This window comes from Coturnix japonica, chromosome 3, assembly GCF_054131305.1.
Source record: "Coturnix japonica strain WE chromosome 3, WE-NBRP24, whole genome shotgun sequence".
Lineage (NCBI taxonomy): Eukaryota > Metazoa > Chordata > Aves > Galliformes > Phasianidae > Coturnix > Coturnix japonica.
The window spans coordinates 40,663,195-40,688,589 of record NC_140665.1 but is presented as its reverse complement, the minus strand read 5'-3'; the positions used below and the strand labels follow the sequence as shown (position 1 = coordinate 40,688,589).

The 25,395-nt window shown below is 43.9% G+C and overlaps 1 protein-coding gene across 4 annotated transcripts in view; it reads right to left on the bottom strand.

Annotated features, from left to right (window-relative positions):
- FRMD1 (FERM domain containing 1) overlaps window positions 1-22,048 on the bottom strand; it is a 33,375-nt gene extending 11,327 nt beyond the window's left edge. For 2 of the 4 annotated variants that reach the window (XM_015858003.3, XM_085541368.1), the window contains exons 1-5: window positions 21,937-22,048; window positions 13,968-14,129; window positions 9,282-9,372; window positions 2,471-2,550; window positions 1,334-1,410 (exon numbers count right to left, since the gene is read on the bottom strand). In XM_015858003.3, coding sequence (XP_015713489.2) covers window positions 1,334-1,410; window positions 2,471-2,550; window positions 9,282-9,372; window positions 13,968-14,063 — 344 coding nt within the window. In that variant the 5' untranslated portion in view covers window positions 14,064-14,129; window positions 21,937-22,048. The remainder of the gene's footprint in view (window positions 1-1,333; window positions 1,411-2,470; window positions 2,551-9,281; window positions 9,373-13,967; window positions 14,130-21,936) is intronic. The other 2 variants (XM_015858002.3, XM_015858004.3) reach the window with 1 other exon arrangement.
- Between the last annotated feature and the right edge of the window lie 3,347 nt (window positions 22,049-25,395).

Sequence of the window (25,395 nt, the reverse complement as noted above, 5' to 3'; positions counted from 1 at the left end):
ACCATGATACATTTAAGTGTATGTGGGGAAACCCCAAGCCAAGATGAAGGTCTTCTCTCACAGGAATTGTATAAACATGAGAAAGAATAGCCTCTGTCTTGAGAAGCATGAGATCTAAGGAGGTAGGGCAAGGGTAGATGAAAGAAAAACCATATCACACCTGTTTGGAGACTGACAACACCAAGCATTTCTGTTACTCTGGGAAGCCTATAGCAGTCAAGAGAACCATCTCCCCTGAATTCCAGTCCTGTTTCTTGCACACCTGCCCTCCTTTCCCCTCTAAACCTGGCACTGCTTTTTCATTTCACCTTGCCTTAGGCTCAAGTTGCTTTTCAACAGCTAATTCCCTGCAAGGTAGATCAAAAGATGCAGGAGCCCTGGGCTTGTTTTGGTCTTCTTCCTTAGGCTGCTAAATAGGGATAGTCTGATAAGGCATGTGGACCACTGATAATATACACATACTTTGTAAGAGCTCAAGGGAAGCATGCTGTTGACATGCGTGTATAGATAAAGTGCTGGACAATACAGTCTACATGTAAAAGCACATATGTCTGAGTGTCTCTGCACTGTTCCACAAACTCCTCCAATTAAATGACTAGTACAAGAGAAATTAGCTTGTGATGCTAAGGGATGCATATACAGAGTGGGAAAGCGTTATTGAATCCCTTCAGTTTAGTAAAAGTAAACAAAGAACACCTAACAATCAAACAGACTCCAGAAGAGAGACTCTCCTGCATCCAAAAAAAAGAGAACAGGGGGGTGGTGGGGACAGAGGAAAAAAAAAAAAAAGAAAGTCTTTGTTTAAGATGAGAACAAATGCCAAAAATTAAGTAAAGATTTTAATCTACTGGAGTGATCCCAGCTCTTGGCTTGCCCTGGGGTCACAGCCACGCCAGCAGTGCTGATGCAAATCAACTCTGTCAGTTGTTCATTTCCAACTACCTCATCCTTTGTTCTGTACCATGCAGTGAGGCTGGCTGTGTTTTGAGGGCAGCCCATATTCCACGTGAATGGATCGCACTCAAATGCAAAACTCTCTAACTTATGAAGTCATTTCTTTTGTCTGTTTATGAAAGTCTGTTTCCAGGAGAACACTGCACAGAGCACTGCACAGATACAAAAACCTGAACTAAAATTATTAGCATGTGCTTTGGAGTCCAAATAGCTGGTTTTGGTATATTCATCTGATGCCTTTCATACAGCCTAAAGATGCAAGTGAGAGACTGTTCAACATATAGACACCAAGAGGAAAAACCTCCACAAGATGATTTTTTTAAAAGAAATGTTAATAAAGGAACACAAAACACAATTACTACCACAGAAAAGAACTTACCTTATTACCCTTCCATTTTCTACATAGTATTGTACTCTAAAGAATGCAACAAAAGGAGGGATGAATTTCTCTGTTCCCTAGAGCAAAGACAGAAGACATGTGAAATAACATTCAGCATCCAAAATTTCTCTTACCGCCTTTCAACATCCCCTTCTCCTCAAGCTTGCACCCCATACTTCTTTTCATTTGCCAAATGTAGCCCTTTAGCGATTCTGGGGAGGGTTTGACTATCACCAAGGCTCACACAGACGAGGCATAATAAAAAATTTAGACAGGCAGAATGGCAAAATACCCTTAGGGGGAGTAGAAGAGTTTGGCTGAGAGAGGATGAGCTAGATAAAATAGCCACAGTATAGTCTTGGAATGCCCAGCCTGGCTCAAAGTTACCTAGCTCAGCACCTGGCAGCACCCTGAACACATCAGTGCTGAACACAGCAAGTTTAACAAAACCTTCCCCAACGCATCAGGCACGCAACAGGCATGCTCGCACCGCTGCAGTCTTTCCAGCACACACCTAGAATTAACCACTTATCTCTGCTCCACGCCACATCATACAGCAGGGACACGCGCTGCTGCAGGAGCTGCTCAGCCAGGCTGTACTGCCCGAGGCTGAGGTGCACCAGACCAACATTAACTCCTTGCCTCTTGTTTGGCAGGGAAAATGGTTAGTTATTCACCACTCCTTATAGCCACAGACCAAAGGGAGACATCAATGTCTGCTTCACATTTGAGATGTCTATTAGTAGAAAGCCAGTAAGATATCTGTTGTTTTCACTACAACTTTCCTTTCAGACTAACAGTCTTGTTTAAACAGGAGGGGAGAGGGGGAGGGAAAGGAACATCTTGTCTCATTAGCTCATTCATCTTTCCATCTTTGGCACTCACTTCTAATATTTATACAGGTAATTTTTTTCACACAAGGAGCTCAAAATCTTTGCTGGTCAGATTAATCTCACCGTGCATGGCATGCTGTGCACATCTGATGACAAAAGCAACTTCCTGGTCATCAAATGTTTACTTTAAAACAAACATATATTTTTTTTTATATAACTGGAACTCATCCATAGTCACCCTATTTTAATCAACAGGACCAGGCATTCAAGGACAGTAGTTTCCAAAATTAAACTCCTGTCTTACTTTGCTGGTTTCTTTCTTCCATTCCTTTGAGAAGTATTTGCTAAGCTTCTGCTCCAGGTCTATGAAAACATATTCGTTATCTGGAAGGAAGGCAAGACAGAAAAGCATTTAATGTTCAAGAAGCAGAAATTCTTATTCATAAAGTACTAAGATGGCTCTACTGGTTGTTTCCAACCAATACACTTGAAAACAAAAGCTGACCAGGGAATAGACAGAGGCAGGGGAAAGAAAGGGCAGCAGGACTCAGTGCACAGGCTATTCCTGACAGCATGAAGGAAGCTTGGCTATGCTTCAGATGCTGAGCTGGAATTTCCTAAACTGCCACAAATGTTGAATCCTTCCTTTATGAGTCACTTACAGAGAGAAAATATCACCTTACCAAGATGACCATGCTATCAGTGTAATGCAGTAATTTTATTAAACACGTAAGCCCTATCCAAACTTCCACTTCACCGTCGTGTTGCAACATGGTCCAGAACGACATAAACAAGTAGACAGGGAGAGATATTTGACAGGTTTAATCTTCTACATATGAATGGGATTCTGTGGAATGGAGAGGGGGATCAAATCCAAATGTTCTCTTCAGAAAGTTTGGTGTCTCTTACTCACACTTAATCTCTTTCATAGAGCAAAAGGATGGATTAAAGGAAGGAAAACCTGACCTACTTCGAAGAAGAGTTTGTTCTCCACCTGGGTGAAAGGGAGCAAGAACAAGAGCCAGTCTGAGCAGCACATCATCTTGAAAGAGCTCTGTGCTGCTTTCAAAGCCAGTGCTTTGTAGGGCTACTTACCAATTATCAAATACAAACAACTCAGCCAATTAATTTTTTCTCAAGCCTTCTCAAGTCTCATAAAAAGAGATTTGATGGGTCCTTCAGTGGTAACGCCAACTGAGCACATTCACCTGACTAGTCAATCTACTCCATATTCTTGAACAGAAAACTTTTATTACAAGTGACATAAGTCTCAAATGGAAGACTTTGTTCATGAGAAACGTGAAAGTTGGGGGAAAAAAAAAAATAGAAGAAAAAACTTCACAACCACTCCTCTGACCCAAAGATCCACCCAGACTTCCAGGCTTTGGCTTTTTATTTCTAATGTCAAACAAAAAAGGAGGAAGAAAAGAGGTGAACTGTTTCCAATAAAAGATTTCAACCAAATTAAAACCTGCACTACCATTAATGCTGCTGATGGAGAAATGACACAGGCTGGCATTATAGCAGGTTTTCAATGAGCAATGAGCTACTCCACAGCCATCTGTGGAGCGCTCGTGGCAGGGCAGCTGAGAGAGGTATGTTGGCCCAAACCACCCATGCTTTTAAGTCCATAAAGATCAAGTAACTCTGCCTTGAAAAGGCTGCCAGAAGACCTAGCCAGCTACACCATAGTACAGCTACTTGTTACTCATATCCCACAGTCCCTGCTTATCTGTCTTATTAATTAGATTAGAGACATAACCCCAGGAGGATCCAGACACTAAGCATGAGAACATCAAGTCACTAGTAGGGTTTGCATGCAAACCCCAATAAGAGACCAGGCTAAAGGGGGAGGACACCCTAAGCTTTCCCTGATGGTCCTGCTCCTCCTCAACCAAGCATCCTCCCGCTCCTCCCTCACTGCAAGAATGCTGCACTGCATTCCTGCTTTAATGAAGTTAATATTGCTGGAATGTCAACCTGCAGTGTAAGCCTCCCTCTACAAAAACAAAGAGGCATTTCCCTCCCCAGCACTACATGGGTTGTGGGCTTTTTCCTTAAAGTGGATTAGTGGTGAAACTTAAGAGATCTTTGTGCGATGCTGAAACTGTTTCTGGTTTGAAAACAAGCTTCTCTCTAACAGAAATGAGGATGTGGGATTGCAGTGTCTCTCGCAGCAGTGCTGTGAGGTATCATACAGATGGTCACCCTTCCAGGGAAGAGCTTGTCTGACCTGTGGATCAAACCAGGGCTGAATAATCAGCATGTATGAAGTGCCCTTGCTTTGCTGGCCTCACATGAATGGCAATAACCAAAGAAGCTGGCTTGGAAGCATGCATGCATGCCAACATGCAAATATCCACTAGCAGTCACTGACACTGCATTCCTCACTCTCTCAGTAATGGTGGTGAGCTTAAAGATACATCACACTGCCTTCGCATAAAAGTTTCCTGTCCAGTCAATGAGTTTACAGCAGCACAACTTAGATATTTCCCTCAACTACAGCTTTCAAGTACCCTCAGATTAAATGAAAAATCTGTGCTGTAACAATCTCACTTCAAATTAATAGTCACCAGAAATGCAAACATTCAAGTACACTGACTGCAAAATGAGCTTAGCACATTTAACATACTTAAGCAAATACAGGACATGAACTGTTGCAAGCAAAAAATAAAAAAAATTAAAAAAAAAAAAAAAAAAGGGGGCCAGATCTCTGACCAGAATAAAATGACAATTCTAATGAATTATGTGGATGTAAAACGTGCATTATCGACACTACATGAAAAATGGGAGTAGACAATTCTGGCTCTAATGTACAGTCAAATGAACTGTGATTCGCTGTTACTCTAAAGAGCAGAAAGGAAAAAGGATAAGTTATAACAGAGGCTGGGAATACAGCAGAGGGGTGGCAGCAGTCCCTTAACTCAGATGGACAGGAAAATAAAAGGAGGCAACATTAAGAAGCACAAAGTAGTTTGGCTGTCAGGAACTGCTGAGATAATGGCCCAGTATTCCTGACAGTGAGCACATAATACTGCAGGTATTTTGTGTTAGCATCTTCAAGCTAGCAACAAGGCATGCCCAGGCAAAACTCTCTGGACTGTTGGCAGAGGATCCTTCTGCACAAGAAGAGCTTCAGAACCATTCCCAGCATTCCTCATCTAGGAGAAAACAATGTTTGCAGTCCTCAGACCGGAGAGCATCTTACCGGATGGTGCACTGATGGTGAAGTGGAAAAACTGACAACAGGTGTCGGTCAAAGAATGCTGTCCTGGGTAAAGACCATACAAGTACTTCTAGAAAGCATTATATAAAGTTCTGAAGACCTGACCACCTGCAAGTTTGCCTGTGTGGCATATTTCTGAACATATTTTCCCTGCTTCGTAAACAACTCTTGATTGAGGTACTGAAGTCGTTATAATGAACTGTATCTTCTTTGTTTAGGATACAGGAGCAACTCAGAAATGAAATACAACTATCCCTGCATATATCTAAGGGAAAAGCAGTAGAATCAGGGGTAGCAGGGAAGAACTGGGGTGTAGAAATCACCTGAGGGTATCTTGGAAAAATTCTGTTATCACCTGCCTTCTTAAGGGACAGTATGCTATAACAGATACCCACAGAATACAATGTACAATGCTGTAGACTCTTTTGCCTACAAACTTCAGTATTGAAGGATACACTGGAGCAGAAGAGTTACCTGTAGACACAGAAGTCCTGACAAGGTTAACCTCCAAGCTCCCTGCTAAGCACACAAGTAAGAAGAACTGGGAGCTATTCTTACCCGGGTCTGGCAAAGTAAGCAGCCAAGGCTGCAATAACAGAAGGATGACCCTCGAGGCAAGGGAGCTGAAGCAGAGGGATTGGGTTTTATAAGAAATCCAACCTGACAAACTGGTATGAGCACACCAACAGAAACAGTGGCAGGGTCCAAGAGCTGAACGCTTGCTTCTTCCCAGTCAAAGGTTTTTATCCGCTTGGGTTGAGCAAGGTTTGATCCTAGGAGAATCCCAAGACTTAAGACTGCAGAGATCTGGGTTACAAAAACAAAGGAGACCTGCCTGCTCTCTGTCTGCTGACAAACAGTTTTGCTTTAGAAGATTGAACTGTGTTGCTGCATACACATCCTGATAACAGTAGGGAAAACTTGCAGGGCACCAGATAAGACTGACCCTGTATGAGGAGCTGCAATATAAGACCCAGCTGCCGGGTACTATATTGCAAACCTATGGAGCAAGCACAGACCTGGAAGAACTGCAGGGTCATCACAGAACAAATTACAAGAAAAAAAATGCACTTAAGGAGCAGCAGAACATTAGGTATAGCCTGCTTGATGACCTGTGACAAAACTTGAAAAGCAACACATCCCAAGTTAAATGCTGGTGTTGCTCTGCATTAACACTCTCCTGAATATAATTTTCAGACAGATACAATTCTTCATACAAATGCATAGGTCTTTCTTCCCCTTTGTAGTTGTCTGAAGTGCTTTCAGTGTTGAAGGGGAAAAAGAAAGGCTAAAGAGCAACAGCAGTGAAAAATCCTGTCCTCTCACCATTACTGTTGCCATAAATCCTGAAGCTTGTTCTCAGGATTTCTAACAGTTGGAAATTAAAAAGAGCCCCAAATTCTCATATCCTTTAAGCAAGGAACGCTGGAAGACATGCTCCAAGACCTAGAGCTCAGATCTCACAGCAATTACTGTTTGCACAGTGCTTAGTAGTGCTATTTTCATTTCTGCCACACATAGGGATTAAACTTCTGTTTATGATTAAGGAGCCCAACTTTTCCCCCTCACACACATACTTACTATGAGACCGACTGAGCATTAGTGTATCTGTTCAATGTCTGCAGGTCAAATGGGTTCCTAATCCAGATAATCCACCCAGTGTGATTGGTTACAGTTCTGCAGAAATGCCATAATTTTCATTTTCTTGCCCCCGCTGACAGTCAGGGTTTTGTTGGCAAATTAACAGCAAGGTAATGGATGCAGGTGGATTAGAATATCTTGTTCTGCGTGTGGCAGTCTCAGATTGTCAAAAATAAACAAACACTAAATCTGTGAAATATGTCCTTCCTGGAACAGGGCAGTTATTTCTTAAAGATGGCATTTTAGAGCTGCAGCACCAGAAGGTAAAAATGTGATGTAGAAAAGGAATATGCTCTGCTATGAAACGCAGAGGCTTCCTCTCTAGTTTTTGGATACCTATTCCATGTAGACAATCATCAAACCTTCCACACGCTAACTGCAGTAAGCACACAATCTCTGCCTGGCAAAGGCACTAGACTTTACTCACATGACAACCTCGGGCAATGCGAAACTTACACAGGCCTCCCCATAACCCAGACAGGCTACCTCCCTTTCTGGAGATGAAACCAAAACTCGCAGAAAAAACTGACCTAGGGTGACTCAAAGGTTATCTCCCAAAGCCCAGGGATGGAGAGCACTACATCTGCAGTGGAAGCAAGACCTCAGTTACCACCATCAGCAAGAGATTTATTTGTTGGCCAGAACAGGTAAGGGGGTAGCAAATTTGTGAAGAGAAAATGAAAGACTTCTTTTGCTACAGCTCCAAGTAAAGACGGAAGGCAGGTAACAGAAGAGCATAGAAGCACATAGGCCAGGTTTGCTCCCAGTCTCAAGAGTGAGCTACAACTTTCCTGGTGGCTGTGGCCATTCATGCTGAGAAAATGACTCCTGATGCTTCCCTCCCTCCTGTTGTCTGGTACCCAAAATCCAGACAATTTCTTAAGCAAAGTAACAAAAAAAATTCTCTTCCTCATCCAAAATCTTGACACTCACCAGGGTGGAGGAGGTGCCAAGGTGAGCACACACACAGCCTTCATCCAAGCAGTTTTAGAAACTGAGCTACAGCAAGCAAGAGTGAAGAACAGTGAGGAAAACAGAACAAAAGGAAAGGCTACTTGTCATTTTTCAAAGAGCACTGCAAAGAATTAGTTTATCTAAAAAGGATGAATATTTTTGTGAAGCAAGCAAACACTGTTTATGTTTAAAGCTACAGGTAATATACTTTTGAGCTGTAAGTAGCATTGCTTTATTAACCTAGTTGAATTGGGGTATTCAGCACTTCCTCACTGGAAGGGGAATAAAGAACTGTGCTGGTTTAAATCCACAGATGTGTTTGTCAGCTACTGGTTTAGTTATGCCGATGGAACCTCCTGGAGACTTGTCCAAACATCAGGGAGATAAACAGCTTACTCCCATCTTAGCTTCAATGGTATGCTAAGAAAAATGAAGAAGGTTTTAGAGAAAGAACAGAAGGAAAATGAGATGAGAAAACTTAGACAACTTTCTCCCACATACTCGTAAGCAGGCAAAATAAACCTCACTTAGGATTTATAAAGTTAATGCATTGATAACGTACAGAGATGCTGCAGTAAATAGTGAAACATCTGAGAAAAACTTCAGAGGGAGAAGTCAACGGATTCATTACTGTTTTCTAAGAGGCTGGGAGGTGTTGATGCACACTGTCCTAGAAATGTAATATCTCCTATCGGTTTGCTCCTTTAAGTTTAAGGCATCATCTTACGCTATCACCTGGTCAACACCAAGATACAGGATCAGCAGACCGCACTTCAATTCATGTACTAAGACATTTTGTATTTCCCAGATGATATTTCAAAACACAGTTTTCCTACTCCTCACGTATTCAGCCCCCTCAAACCATTTAAGCTTCCTCTCCCCATTCTTCACCATTCTTTGCATGAGATTTCAGAACATAAATAACATTTCCAGCCCCAAATTCCTTTTAAAATTCACCTCCTGTCCAACTATTGACAGTTTTGAACTCATACGGTGACAAATATGTTGGCTAGCAAGTTAGCTATAGGGGAGAAAGAAAACTCCACAAAGAGGTAGAACATAAGAACAAAGGAAGAGAACAAAAAGCCCCCCTTCTCCTAATTTGTCTGCCCACATACCAAAGATCAAAAGAGCTCTGAGAAGGCTGTGCATAATCTACATACTTTGTGACCTTATTACAATCAAATTCCCCACAGGCATGGCCACTGTGTATATATGCACACACCGTAAATACACACAAGCAGGTCTGTGGAAGTTTGCCAAGTCATTTGTTCTGTGCATTGAGTTTGCTTACTTTTAACAATGCTGAGGCCAAAGAAGTGAGGCTCTTTAATCTTCACTAAATCACAAACTTGCTGAAAGAGCTCCTGTCCGGTGGCTTTGACCTGAAAGAAACAACCAACCCAACGTTACAGATGGCTCACACACCTGAACCGGCCAATTCTCCTTCCTTGCATAGGCCAATACATTTTTGGATACCAAAGCTGAAGAACTCCCAGAGAACAAGATTTGTTTTCAGTATTATCATCATAGAAAAATTATCAATGTGTTACTTTTGTACCTTCACGCTGCGAAGTGACTCAGCTCAGTCAGATATAAATTCAAATCTCCTATTTATTGGCACTGTTGCATAAGGAGAACTCTGGAGTGCTAGTTTTGTGCATACTACTGACAGGTGTTCTCATGGAAAAAGTTTGTAAACACAGAAATCAAAACACTGCTCTCTTGTATAAATGTTTTCTCAGAGGTGAAGAGAAACAATGAAGCTTTCATTCAAGGGAACTAAAAACAAAAGCATACAAAGAAAGCCAAGACTGCATTCCTACATTTACCTGAAATGCCTTGTGGGGTACAGACAAGCTTGCTCTCTACTCCACGCTGAACAGCTTATTCTGTCTGCCACTGACTTCTGGTCACACAACAATTAACACCTGCATTTTCAGAAGTTGTTATCAATTGCCTATGAGCTTCTTCCTGTTTTCTTGCCAAATGGAGACTTGTTCTGCACAAGCTCCCTTAACAAAGTGGTGATACAGGCTACTTGCACAAGGAAAGGATGTGTACAGTGACTGGAAAGCTCCCCATTACGTGTCCTCTCAGTTATAGCCTTATTTCCCTCGCTCCATCACACCACCTCAGGAGCACAACTCAACAGACTAGCAAAATCCCACAAAATCCCCAACCCTCAAGAGACGTGGGAGGAGTTCTGAGCCAGAACAGCTGCAGAGAGCAAAACAGTACTGTGACACACAACCAAAGTGCTGCCTGGGGTGTAGCCAGCTGCTGTGAAACCTAACACAATCTCAGCTGGTCAGTGCCAAGCAGCAGCACCAGAAGCTTCCACTCTGAGGTACAAAGCAAAGAAAACAGGACAGAAGTCTATCTCTGAACTTGTCTGCAGCGTAATCATCACCAAATTAACTGCCACCATAATTCCTCAAGCCCTTTTAGGGTTAGTATGCCATGCTGCCCAGAAGCAGGTTCCACTCTCCTCCCTGCCCCAGGATGTATCATGTCACTAGACAAGGACAATGGGAAATAGGGTCACTGACGTTTTTTGTTTGCTTGCTTTGTTTTTAATTCTTGACAATGCACCACCAATCAGCCACTCACTAACGCTTCACTCAAAGCTTTGAAACCTGCACTATGCCAATATGTGTGCAACACAAACTTTAGGAGAGGTGTGATCTCACACCTAAAAGCTGTACTTGTTCAGCTGCCAACAACATGAAGTTGTAACTGGCATCGAAATCTGCCTCCTTTCTCAAGAAAGCAAGCTCTGTAGGGAAGGACTAGGTGACCTACCTGTAACTGGAATGCTTATACACATACATCAGTCACTAGGAACACAGGACTATGTAAAAGCTAAACAAATAAGTATATTTTGTTACATACTTTCACACTTAAAGGAAGAAAAACCTGCTGGAAGATACTTATTTCTATGAACTGAGCACTTCCAATGTTTTGTGACATCTACCTTGAAAGCAGAAATGTAAAGAGGTTTCTTGCACAGCAGGTATGTGATCTACCACCTTGTCCATTCTCCTTTTGGCATTTTCCTACTGCATCCAGTTTTACTCCCAAACTTCATAGCTATGCAATACTGATAACACTTGCAATCTCCGTTTCCTCCTCCTACATTCCCCTGTTAGAACAATCAATATTTCCTTTTGAATTTTCCATTTGTTTTGTGATTCTGTTTGGCCTTTCCTCCCCTTGCACATGGTTTGTATGCCAGATTCCACTCCAAACACACTATGCATCATTCCTTCTTCTGACAGGGCCTGATACTCAGCTTTGTTCCACCTCAGAATGAACTAAATTTCATAGTGTGAAGAAACCCAAAAATAAAATCATGTGCCAGGTTACACATGCTACTCCAGAGTCATTCTACACACAAGCATTCCTACATGCTGGTCAACCATCTCTATTTTAGTGGTCCATATGCTTTAAAGCACCAGCTCCGCTGCTCACAGAATAACCGGGAGACTTCAAACCTATGCCTGCTGCCCCTAATCACATGGGACTATGCCAGACTTTCTCTCTTCCCAAGTTTCCGTTCACATTCCCACCTCTCCTCTGCCAAGTAAGCAACAAGCAACAACTTGGGGCACTTCTAAGACACTTAAGCACTAGTGGAGTCTCCCACTTTTCTCCCTTCAATGTTAATATCTGTGAAGGGCACACAAACAATCCACCTTAAAGAACAGGCTTCCATCTACATGTGACCACACAAAACACATAGGAAAATTCTTATCTGGAAGGATGGAATTTGTATGAGAGGAGGAGAAAGGAATTATGCACATAAACCCTTTTCTTATCAGGGAAAGGATCTATAATTTATTCTGCTGGAAGGATAACGATTCCTACCTACCTCACTGAACTCCAAGCTTATTTAGTATTTGCATTCCACATTGAGGAGGTTAAAAGGCTTTGGAAACATTAAGTAATGACATTATTATTCTAATAAATGCACAGGCAATCATCTGTGGCTGTGCTAATTAAATTTGTGTTCTACTAATACTACTGGAAAATTGCCTTGATGTTCCCTTTAGAAGATCTCTCCAGCTGCAAAATCCTGATTTTTGTTGTTGTTTTGAAGGAGCGTTGTGGTAAAGAATGAAGCCAAATGAAAAGCTGGGTTTGGTGACTTGCCCAGTTGTAAGAGGTCATATTTCACTCTCTATGCAATTAGGACACAACTGTGTTTTGAGAACTCGTGTTTTGACCCAAGCAGATATTCTCTTTCACACCCAGGTATCTCTGCATATCTATTTTTGCAACTTTATGGCCACTGAAGCATGAAGCAGCTGAAGAGAGGAGAGAAAACATCTTAAAAGGTCTATGGATGGATCTGGTGCCACAGTTCCTGCCAGAGAAAGGGATATTCAAAGACCTTTAGCTCTTTGCAGGAGCTGCAGGAAGGCAGGTGTGAACAAGGACATGCTGCCTTTCCTCCATGCCCACAGTACTCAGTGTGAAAGGCCATTCCTTATGCTTTACTAAGCTGCTGCAGCCCAGGGCAACTCACAATGGCATTTTAAACAGAGACTATAGTTCTTGCTGCCTGCCTAAGACTGGGTATGGGACCTCCTGCTGCAGTGGGACACTGCCCAAAGACCCTGGAGCTAGGACAGCCCCACATCTATCATATGCTCTTGGGACAACACTCAGCCACATGTGTGATACCACAGTTAAAATGCCAGACAGGGAGCAAAGGTGGAGCAATGAGACTAGAAAGGGCTTTGGGCATCTCTGGTTGACCCTCATTTAACGCTGAGCCAAACCAAATGGCAATGCCATCAGCCCTGCCTGCACTTCTGCATACAAGTCTACACCTCAAGAGAGGCAGGGCAGGCTCTGCTATCTCACATAATTAGCCTTGCTGATAAAAGCTATAAAAAGGTGAGATTTAGGGTCAATCTCAACAGACCATTATCACTGGCCTTTGCACCTGCCTCTAGGAGGTTAATTAAATTCTCATGTTGTGACTTGCACAAAACCAATAAGACTGCAGAAGTCTTTTAGGAGCTACCTGGGCTGAATTTGAACAGATGACCTGCAAGTAGAGAGCCCCAGGTTTTGCAGCCAAAGTCTCATTCTGACCAGCCCTTGTGGAACTTTCCGTTAACGATGCCACATTTAGGCATAACAGGCAGAATTCCTACATGGATTTTAAAGATTAGCACACGTGCCATGTTTTAAGCTGAGTGCTTAGAGCAGCTCACCTCACCTGTCTTCCCTCTGTCCCCATCCCAGAGTAGAGCCAATAAAACCAAAAGGATATATCTCACCAGCACACGGGCAAACACCTGCACACAGCTGTAGCTGAAGGGCTGCTGTCAGTTCAGTTTCTCACAGGCTGAGGAGTGAGCAGAATTTGCAAGGAGCCCATGTGCACTGCAGTGGGCATTGGGTTGTGCTGAGCAGGCAGCTAGCAGGGCTCTGCCAGCACTCCTGCACATGCACTCCAGTATTTGAAGAGCTGATCAAAGAAATGAAGTGACTTAGCTGTGGTCAGTGTGTACAAGTACTCGAAAGAGGGGAAAAAAAGCCTCAGAGGTTGTTTGCTCTGCTCTGGAGTCTTTGAAAGTTGCTGACAGGCTCTCAAAGCAGAAATAGCTGAAACACTAGTGTAAATGGTCATTATAAGGTGTGTTTGCTAAATCATCAGGGCATTTCAGGTTCAATATGAAAAAAATCTCTGTTTTATTAATTGTGGAAAAAACACTGTGGGTGCTTAAAATAACCCCAACAAAATAACAGCAGAAAAAGAACAGAGGTTACCTCCATCTCAGAAGTTCTGAGTAACTCTACTAATGTTTTGAAACCACCCAATTAGAAAATGGAGCGCCAATTACACTAAGCTGGCTAATAGCCTTTGGGTCAGCAGACTAGGCTTTGAGAGGAAAAACAGCAGCAAACAAAGCCAGCCCCAGCCTGGAGCGAGGCCTCCCGGCATCCCTTGAGATCCACTTACCCCCACAGTCAGGCTGAGCTGCTCCCGGTCAGGCAGGAAAACACAGACGCTGCGGCATTCGGGGTGCATCCTGCCGGACAGCAGCACCCGGCTCATGGCGGGCAGCGGGTGTCTCCTCTCCGCTGTGGATGGGCGTCAGGCTCCCTTCATCCCACGCACCTGCTGGGAAGGGGAGAGTGTCAGTGAGGCCTTGACGCTGCAGCTCTGCCCCACTGCTTGCTGAGGTTGGCTGCGCTGTGCTGAGAGGGCAAGTCTCAGTGGCACCCGACTCACCCATTTTACAAGGTCACTGACAATGTTTCTGATGGCATCGTGGCACAAACTGGGCAGAGACAGCCTTTATATAGCCTGAGAGGCAGAACAGAGTGCCATAAAGCAATCAGATCGCCTTAGAACGACGAACCCAAAACAAGACTGAGATGTACGTAAGCAATGAGACAGATGATACCACAGGCTACTGCCTGAAAAAAGCCCATGAGCAAGAGGGAGTGCCACCTCCTTCAGCTGCAACATCTTGATGCCACCTGAAGTGAAGGATTTTGACAAGCTGTCAGCACAGAGCACTTCATCTGAACCAGGATCCCTTCCACCCAGCCCTGCTGTCTGGGAAACCACTGCTCTCATACCCATCCATTCCCAAGGCTGAGCCACCACTCCATATTTTTTGCCTTCTCCCAAGGGCCAAACCTACGCAGCACAGTTGGGAAGCCTTCAGTTCTGGGGAAAAAGCTGCTGGAACAGCATCGAAAATGCAGCAGCCTGTGAGCTGCACAAGCAACTTAGAACTGAAACTGCAACAACCACAGAAACACAAGAGGAATTTATTAGGAAGTGTTGTATACGTTCTTTCCTCCATGAGAGCAAAGCACACAACACTTGCATTTACTGTATTAATAAAGGAGGGAGTGCCATTAAGGGACATAGTTATTACTAATTCAGTCTTTGAAGAAAAATAATAAATGGGAATTAGGATCTTTAAAAGGAAGGTTGCTCTAAATTATAAGCACACAGAAAAGACACATTTGACTTCCCAGATGAGAAGACGTCAAAGCTTCCAGGCAATGAGATATTTGGAGAAAACCCCTCATTCATCCTCTTATCAATATAATTATATCAATGAGCTCTCCTGGATTCCAGGCTACACACTGTGAACAGCTACATATAAATACCAGATGCCTATAGAATGACTTTGAGGGTGATAGGTCACTTTTTATTGTCATCTGATGTCATACGCTCCATAAACTTTATGGATAGTATAAGGACCTCAGAGTTATGAGCTCAGGCTTTCCATCACAAGTAGGTTTGTTTCAATTGTCAAACCACTGCACTACAGCCCATGTCCTCACTCAAGAGGGAAGGTTACATCCACAGACACACATTCACAGCCTGTAACATAAGTCAGAAAGGGCAAAAAAGTAACAATAAGAATAAACTGACTTTCTTTTCCCCTGTGGATGACTCAAGAAACTGAACCCTATTTCCTCATACCCTCTGTTAATCAAGGCTCACAAAAGGCTCATCCCATTCACACTCACTTTGTTCTCCTAAAATTTCAAATGGACAACTGTAGATTGCAGGAGATGGGAAGTAAGAAAGGGAACCCGTATTAGCAGGGGGTTGGGCTAGATGGTCACCAGAGTTCCCTTCCAGCCCCTGCAATTCTGTGATCCCATGAAAGGACAAGGAGATGTTTTTTTCAGTGTTTTAAAACAAACCAGCTCTTCAACCCTGCAGCAGGTAAGAGGTTAAAGAAGCGATGTCCTTAATCTGAAGAGGGAGGTCAAACACAAGCCTAGATCAGCTTTCTCTTCTTCAGAGGTATGCTAGAATGTGATAAAACTTAATGAATCATTAACTTGCTAGCACTGCACACTCATACTGAACACACACACACACATACGCACACACACACACAAGCCAAGAATAACTGCCCAACCAAAACAAGTGGCCAGAAGGAATGCTCTTACTTAAACATACACAATTTCAGACTGCCCATATGCCATTCTTTTGTTTACCACAGATTCCAACCTCTTAACCTCAATTAAACCCTAAAAGCTCCGGCAAATGCACTGCAGATGAATTAATAAAAGCTCAAGTCAATCATTGGCCTCTGGGACAGTTTGTTTGGGTTTTAGTTGGTTTTTGTTTGTTTGTTTTGGTTGGTTTTTTTTTAAATAACATCGCTCCATGATTTTGCTCCCAGAGAAGTCCATTTTGGGATGTAATTGTTTAGTCGAAGGCCTCTCAGTGAAACAGTCAAAGATGCTTTTTATTCCTACTCTTCTGGTATCAGTCAGGCATCTTTTTAAGTGCCTGGAGTTTATTTAGCACTGTTTATTTTATTCTACCTAAATACACGTGCACCAGAGCTTTGGACAATAAACCTGCCATTAATTTCAACACTACTCTGATTAAACAGCTCAAACATGGCTGTAAAAACTAATTAGTAAGAACCCTAATCTTCTGCTCCTCTACCCACAGTCCCACAAGCTGCCCAGCAGCAGAACAGGGCTACAGCATTCACTTAGTGAGAACAGGAATTGGTGGAGTTAGCAACAGCAGTAAGAGCAAAATAGTCCTTTGGAGACGTAATCGATTGTTGCATTTCCATAGGCAAGTTTGAAATCCACCTTATTTTCTGGTCTCAGGTAATGAGGGGAAAAAAAGTTAGAAGTAGTTCTTGCCACTTCCTGTACTTTGTAACTTCAGGTCCCCAAATGGCACCTATGCAAACCAACCCATGCACTTGAACTGGGATTCAGTTTTAAACTGCATAACCCTATTTTACATCAGACCACAGCCCTCTTGGAATTAGGTCCTAATCCTGATTTTAGCCTCCTGGGACTGCCACAAGCACACCTTGAGGGGATAAAAACAAATGGGTGAAATAATCGTCCACCAACTCTAAGCAGCAAAGCAGAACAAAATTCAATCATCAAGAAGAGAACAGATAATTATGTGCTTCTCTCAAAAACATCCAGGAACACAACCTGAAAGCATGCTTTTGAAGATTTATTATAGTAAAGTATCTTGGGAAAGCTGGTTTTGCTACCACTGACAAAAACGAACACTGAGCACATTCCCAATGAAACCACAGCAGACTGGCCCTACAGAGTTCTGTCAGGAACTGCTCAGAAATGCTGACTATTCTTAATGTTTTCCGCAGATGTCTTATGCTCCTAAGACAACCGGTCTCTTAGACTGCCATTCCACAATCAGCTTAGGTAGCTCTAATCAAGCCAGCTGTGCAGCAAGGCTGGCAGACAGCAGGAAAGAAGCCTACCTTTGTGCAGCAACCCAAGCTCACATTGCCCAGTCTGATGATAAAACACAGCCTTAAAACTGAGAACCGCCCTCACCTATGTCTTCATTGTAAAGAAGGTACAGTAATATCTAGTGAACAGTGTAATAAAAAGCCTAAATAAGTAAAGAATCACAGAATAGCTTGGGTTAGAAGGGACCTCAAGGATCATCAAGTTCCAATCCCCCGGCCACAGACATGGCTGTCAACCTCCATATCTAATACTGGACCAGGCTACCCAGGGCTCCACCCAACCTAGCCTTGAACACCTCCATGGACAGGGCATCCACAGCCTCTCTGGGCAGCCTGTTCCAACACCTCACCACTCTCTCTGCAAAGAACTTCCCCCTGATATCCAACCTAAATCTTCCCTCCTTCAACTTAAAACCATTTCTCCTTGTTCTGCCATTACCTACCCTTGTAAAGAGTTGACTCCCCTCCTGTTTGTAGGCTTCCTTTAGGTACTGGAAGGTTTGCAATGAGGTCACCCCGCAGCCTTTTCTTTTCCAGGCTGAACAAGGGTGTAACAATGGCATGCACTGACCCTTCTCAACAACCTGAGTCCCCATGCAACTCCCTTGACTAACCCATGAGATGACGAAATGTTCTGGGTGCTCCAAAAGACAGGATCCCAGAATAGGTGCAGTCTGGCCACAAGAAAGACGCAACACTGTCAGCAGAAATGATGGGCAATCGGTTCATAGACTATAAGGAGATGCAAACTGCAGCAGGCCTTGTGCATCTGTTACATTTGAACACAGCACCCTTGACACACCTAGGATGTGGGCCCAGCTCTCACTTCTGGGACTTCCAAAAGGAGCAATAGGAGATGCCTACAAGAATTCCAGGGCTACAGAGCCCTGGCAGAGTTCATTCTCACCACACAACTTCGAGGACAGATAGGGAAGTTGCTGAATATTAGTCTTAGATGCCAACTGACATCCTTTTTCTTTTCCTTCTGTACAAACAGCACTCCAATGACACTGAGCTTTAACAATAGAGAGGAAAACGCTTTGTTTGTAGTCCTATTGCAGGATTAGACACACAGCTCTTAGTCCGGCATGACTGCCCACACTCCACCTGCATGCTGTGAAGTTTTCCTGCCTGAAGTCAAGCATCACAAGTGAGTACTACAGCATGAAGTGCTCTCTTGGGTTTGTAACTCTTCTGCTTTGCTCTGCCTCTCCCACAACATGGCCAGTGTGCTCAGGAAGAAGGGTCCCCCTAGAATTCCCACGACACCTATTCCAAACCTGTGATCGTGGTGATGTGCCACTTTGTGGGCTGCCCTACTCCTGCTCAGAGTCAGGGGACAACTCCTACTCAGTGGTGATGCAGCATTCTTTGAAAGCCAAAACACACATTTTTGTTACACATTGAGACCTGCAAAACAGCCTTCAAGGAGAGGAAAAAGGCTCAGCTGAAGGCAAAGCACCAAAGGACATGCATGCTCCTGTAGCGTGGAGATAAGGAGGCTGCAAGGGCAGGACCACGTGAGAGGCTGCCATGTTTCTATCTGGCTGCCCCTGGGATGAGAAAAGCACTTTAGCACTTTATATCCCATGAAGAGAGCTCAGAGTGAATCACCTGGGCTTAATCCTTCCCCAAAAACAGAACTAAATTCAGAAGTCTTTGAGAGAAACAATGAGCATCACAGCCTCCAGGCAAAAGGGATAAATTAAGCTCTCATGAGGGACTAAGTTTTTCCATCACTTCCAAGTCCACGTACGCCTTTGAGTTTCTGTGCACAAAGGTAAGCAGTCTTTTAAAGTGCATTAATTGAAACGTGCAAAACTTTGCAGTATACATCCTTTGAACATTAAATGCCTGCAGTGAGAACACGCATCTCTTTTTCAGCGTGCCATGTTCCTGGGAAGACTTTCTGCTGTCAACATCAGAAACAGCGATGGTTGAGCTGATCCTGCCTGCTCACTGATTGGTAATGCAAATACAGCATTTCCTCATCATGTCTGACTACCAGTGTGAAGTTTCTTATTACAGTGAATTTGTTTATTTCTGCACAATCTACAGCTGGGGTCCTTTTACTGATTAACAGTCACAGGACTTCCTTGGGCTTTGTAAACCACACATGTGAATTAGTGTTTATGATTAAGTACTATGTGAAGGAATCAACTGGCTTAGACAAATGCAGAAGCATAAGAACGAACCAGCGAAATATGGCACAGCACGTGAAACAGCTTCAGTGTCCAGGACAACACATGAAGCTGCTGCAAAGAAAGCTTACATGGAAGTGCAGAGCTCTGTTCTTTCAGCTGAGTGACCAAAGCAGCATCACATGAATCCTTCTAAGGTTAAGCAAAGCAAATTGCTTCAGCAACCGTTCATTCTCACCAAAAGCTTGCCCACACTCAAACACAAGGACACGTCCCTTTGGAGAAAGATCGGTACAGAAAGCTAACTCACAGACATGCATACGCAGGCAGCCCAGAGTGCAGTACAGACAGTACCAGGCAGTCTGCTGCCTCAGTGTGAAGGGGAGAAACAGAAGGTACTTCGCTTTGGTGCTCTCCCTGAGGCACCTCTGCCAAGTAGTGCAACCTTTATTTATGAAAGACTGCTCGCCTTTTGTATGTAGGTGAAATAAGAGAAGTAAAGCACAGGTGGAGAGCTGCAGCAAGGTCTTTATAATAAGGGAGAGCGAGGCTTGTTCCCTGCTCCTGCAGCTGTTGGGATGTTTAGGAAGCACAGTGAGAGCAGAGAATAGCAAGACCTGATCACTCTACCAGAGACTAAAAAGAAAAGCGTGTTTCTGTCATGCTAATTGAAAACAGGTGAAGTCTCAATAACCCCAAAGCCTATCAGCTAATTCTCTAACCAGGAACATATTTCTCCTTCAGAGTCTATCAAGGCTAATAAACAGCGATTCTCACAAGTCAGTTTATTAAATACTTGTTTAATCTATTGTTTCAACTCGCATTTAGTCAAACAGCTGAGAACATTCTTTTGCAAGACCACCTTTGCAGAAATAGTGTGGTGGAATTTCTATATTTCAGCTGGGCTGAACTGGAACCAAGCCACCAAGATTTTATATCACTTCTAGAAGTAAACACACTACGGGCTATTTAAGAGAAACAAAGGCATCGTTATAAGTTCAGAGGTAATACCCAGAACTGCAAGATGGATGAGAACAGACATGCTTTTACCAATATAATACATAAGTAACCCTTTGAACCAGCAAGAACTGGGTAATTAAAAAACTGCTTACTTCTCCAAAGGAGAGAAAGTCCACTGCTCATCTCATGGCACTCGTATCCAAATTTAAACATCCACACCAACCACTCAGCTTCTGTATCCACCTGTTTCTAACTTTTTCCCTCCCCGAAAAGTTCAGCTTGTCTTAAACCAATACTCTTCTCTGCTCTGAATATGTGAAACAGAGGAAGTTCCAGAACGGAGAGAGAAAGCTCAGTCTGGAACACAGCCTGCTTCTGTTACAAGCGTGAAATCACCGATCTGCCCATACTTTGACAGAACTAATGCCAACCTCACAAACAGGGCCTGTAGCAGCAAATGCCGTTTCAGGGCCCACACACACTGCAGCCAGCAGCTACCTTCAGCAAAAAAGACAGGGAAACAGGAAGACACAGCCTCAAAAAAGAAACAGAATGAGGACAAAAATCCCTTACAGAGAATGGCTCCTTTTTGCAGTGATGGTGAGTTTTGCAAAAAGAGAGGAGAGTAAGAGAAAAATAAATAAATAGAAAAGCAAGCATAAGGAGTTCCTTAAAGCAAAGATCCCCCTCCTGATGTTCTCCAAGGAGCAGCTCCTTCTAAATCTGAGGACTTCTGCATCTGGCCCACACCTTTTCCATGCTCAGTCTCTAAGAATTAAAGTGCCACTGCCAAACACCCCCAGGGAGCAGCAAGAGAACTCCTGTAGGAAAAGAAGCAGCACAACCCCAGAGCACAGCAGGTACGCAAGTCATTTACATTGCCCTGAACTGGACTAACAGCCAGGCAACCACAGAACTGCATCACACCGTGTCTGATGGAGACCTGTTCTGCTTGTGCTTATCTTCATCTTTAAAAGGGAAGGGAATGGGGTATGAGTAAAACACCTTTTCCCTCTGCTGGCTCGCCCCAATTTGAGGTCCATGTGCCCAGGCAGAGCCCCGAGAGCCCCGGCATCACATCAGCGTGCCTGACTGAGAGCATATCGCAATTAGAGCGAAAAATAACCAGCACAGCGAGGCCACGGCATTCTGCAGCCGCTCCGAGCTTTCCAGGAACTAGACAGAAAAGATCTTAAAACACCTGAACAAACGAACGCCTGAAAGCCTTGCTTTGGATACCACAGCAAAAGTAAACCACCACCAGGGATACACCAGCATTACTTTCTCTCACTGGGATCCCAATTCTCTGGGATTTTTAGGTACTTATTGTCAGGACCCGGCACCTCCGCAGCCCAGCACCGACAACACGGGACAGCCGGAGCCCGGCAGCTCCAGCCACAGCCGGGTGCGCTCCGAAGCTCCCTCCGCGCATCCACCGGGACGGGCTCACACCGGCAGCCCCAACCCAGCGCTCGGGGCAGCCCGCGGGGCTCCCTGCCCGCCCCCAGCTCGCACCGAGGCCGCCCCGCTCCTTTGTCCCCTGTGCCGCGACATGGAACTGCAGGCGGTGGAGAAGCGGGACCCCCGCACTCACCGCGGGATGCCCCCGGGGCTCCGCCGTTCCGTCTGGGACCGCATCCGACGCGTGCCGAGCCGAGAGCGGTGGCACCCCAACGGGCAGCACTCAACACCCAGCTCCCCCCCCCGGTACCCGGTCGGGGGAGCAGAGGTAGAGGCGGGGCCATGCGGAGGGGCGGGCCATGTGGGTCCGGTCCCGTCCCGTCCCGCCCTTCCCCAGCGGGGGCGCCCACGTGGAGTGGAGGCACGCGGACGGCTCGTCCAACACCATGCATGCTGTCTATAGCAAAGCCAGCAAGGTGCTCATGGTAGGGCTTGCTGTCATGCCCTGACAGCCAGCATGAAACTGGAAATGGGAGTAAACAGCTCTGAGTGGTTGTTGCATGCTTCTGGGCTTTGGTCTTTTGAAAAAGAAAACATTACACTTGCTTACAAAATCATAGCATGGCTTTCTGTGACAGGATCCATCATCTATGGCAGGAGCAAAGGACTGTGTGGGCTACTGAGTCAGTTCTGTGTGTCATAGCACATCACCTTGGCCTTCTGTCCTCCTTGTTTCTATCAGCAACCTTAATGCTCTCACACCTGAATTTTCTTCCTGTGGAATCTAAGTGGAAGGGCTTGTAGTGTGGGTCAGCTGCAGCTCCCAGGCTAGCTATTGTCATCATGGAAGACAATACAGTTTGTCAGGTATGGTGCTGTAATTACAAATCTAGTAATTATCCTGCATATCTGGGCTCCTACGAAACAGCTCGCATGTGTCACCCCAGAGAAAACAAGCTGCACTCTGAGAAACAGCAGAACTGCAGGAAAATGCATTTAGCATTAGCTTGTTTGTTTTTGAAGGGGACATCAAAGCATTGGAGTCTGAAGATATCTGTGATCCAAGGAAACACTGCTTTGCCTATTGAACATGTCAACTCCAGCTCTCCTACCTGCAGTGCAGATAAGCAAGTTTGTCCAGCTTTCTCTGTAAAGGGGGTGGAAGATAGGGGGGCAGGATTTCTGGAAGAGCTCTTATAAAGCAGAGTCTTGATTGAGAAAATAGAGCTCCTTTTGTTAGCATGTGTCTCATGCAGAGCCTTGCTAAAGTCAGAGGGACTTTAAGCAAAAGTCTGCATAAACAGATGTCTTGGCTCATGGTCTTGTCTGCACTGCATGTAGATGAAAGGATTTCACAGTGTGAAAAGGAAAGCTTGGGTTTGCCTTCATAATCATGGAAAAGAATCCGTTTCCTTTTCTTATGATAATCTAAAAAAATGCATGTAGGAAATAGTTTTGTTAGTACGATTTATTTTCTAGTTCACGAACAGCACTGAAGCTCGGGAGAAGCATGTTTGTAGTGTCTGGAAACAAAAGGAGTTTTCACTAATGATCTGGGGAGCTGAAGCTGGCTTCAAGCTGTTCAAGTGATGAGAGGATGACTCAGAAGTCAGAAATTTGAGGCATTCTTATGTCTAGCATTTAATCAACAGGCAAAGCATTGGCAAGTAAGGCGAAGAAATCAATGGCAAATCAACGAATAATAGGTTGGCTGTTCATTAGAGAGAGGGCTGATCGCCGGGATATTAACAGAAAAGAGGGCATGAAATTAATCTTAAAATTCGAACTAGCAGTGGATGCAATGAGCTGACAGTCAAAAAATTCCATGACTTTCATGTGTGAAAGGCTATTCTCAGTGCTCTGCGTTCTGCATTTATATCAGCCAGATCCCTGCTGTACGTGTTATTCAGACTTACAAACACAAAGCAACTCTTGCAGGGCTAATAATTGTTTGTTTGTAATATTTGTCATTGTATATACAATCATCTTAGACATTACACATGAGATGATAATAATCTGCTCTCTCTTAGCATTCATACTGAAGCAAAATCTTGTGTTGTGTTTTCAGTGCATGCTGGAGCTTGATTTTGCTGGCATTCCCTATTCCTAGAAAATTATCAATGGCTTCATTGTGAGTATTCATCAAACCAAGGCTTTCATGATTAATGTTGCAAAATCAGGTTTAATTTTGAGCTCTGGGACAGAGAATGTGTTTTTTTCCAACTTTAAAGTACCACATTTATCTAAAACAGCACACAAACACCAATAAAATTGCGTGCAGGGTAGCTTATATGCTAATAAGAGTATTTGTTATATTATTAATTATGATCAGTTGTTATTATACCAAAAGTTGTGTATAATCTGTAGTGATAATTAGTGAGTTTTGAGACATCAGCTTATATTAAATAAAAAAACAAATGCTTTGTGCAGTGAGCACCAGCCACATGATGCTGCAGGCAAGGCCAAGGGTTGGCACTGGAGCAAAAAAATGGTTGCAGGCAGTTCAGGTATGGCTCTTGTGCCACATGACTGCAAGGAAACATGGAATATTGCTTTATACCCTATTCTGTCTGGTGTTTTACAAGTACTATGTGTCGTATCTTTAATCTCAAGGAGTCCTGGTGTCCTTCTTCAAGCGAGCATTTATTTCGTCTGGTGTTGAAACGGATATACCCTCATGTCTTTGAGAACAGCTGCGTAGTGGTGCTCCACAGTGCTGCAAAGCTTTGGAAAGCATATAAGAAATCTGGGTAGGAGGATGGGCTCATAAGTAAAATTTGGTCAAGCTCATAGCCTGGACAGTGTCTCCATGGGACTGCATTTACTAAAGTGATCATATGCTCCACATATGAGCTTTAAAACAGAACAGAGAAGCTGAGTCTTTCAGTAACCGTAAGTCATTAATATCATTCTAGGCTCATGATTTTATTTTGAACTCTGACCACATTCCCAGAACCCTTTCTTGCTACCTTTTGTGCTTCAAGATTTCCTAACCCCAGCTCTGTGCACGCCCAAACCTGTATTCATTACGCAGTCTTCTGAGATCACAGCTGGTGGTGACATGGCTGCTGGCCACGGGGATTTTAAATCGCCTACTCTCTGATGGGACCTGTTCAATAGATATTTGTCTGTACAGGTGCTCTGGCAAGATGCTATCTGTAGTTAAATACACACAAAGTGCATAAGCTGTTGATACGAGCTCGCTTTAGGGGTCACAGCAATGCCAATTCGATGACTTTACATAAAATGTAATAATCTCTAACAGTTCTTCCCCAGTGGTCGTAGTTAATTTTGCTACAGTAATGACACAGAAGGAGTTGACTTATCTAACCATGCTCTGTGGTTTGAACCGTGAATTTTGGTTATCTTAACCTTGAAACCTTGTCAGTGCTGTTAATTCCCTGCCTGAGGTTTCTTAGTGCTCATCGTGTTTGTGCATCAGTCACAGCATTAATAACCTGCATGGAAAACACTTGCTTCACACTGTCCATTCACTGCTTAAGGAAAAAATATTTCTTGCTGTCTATTTCATGCAAGTTTTCTTCTCTTGGTCCCTATGGGCAACAGTCCTGCTGAGGCACTACTCCCTAACAGAGTCACGGCCTCTGCTGTATCTGATGATGTGTTTTCACACAGATGGTGGATTTCACAC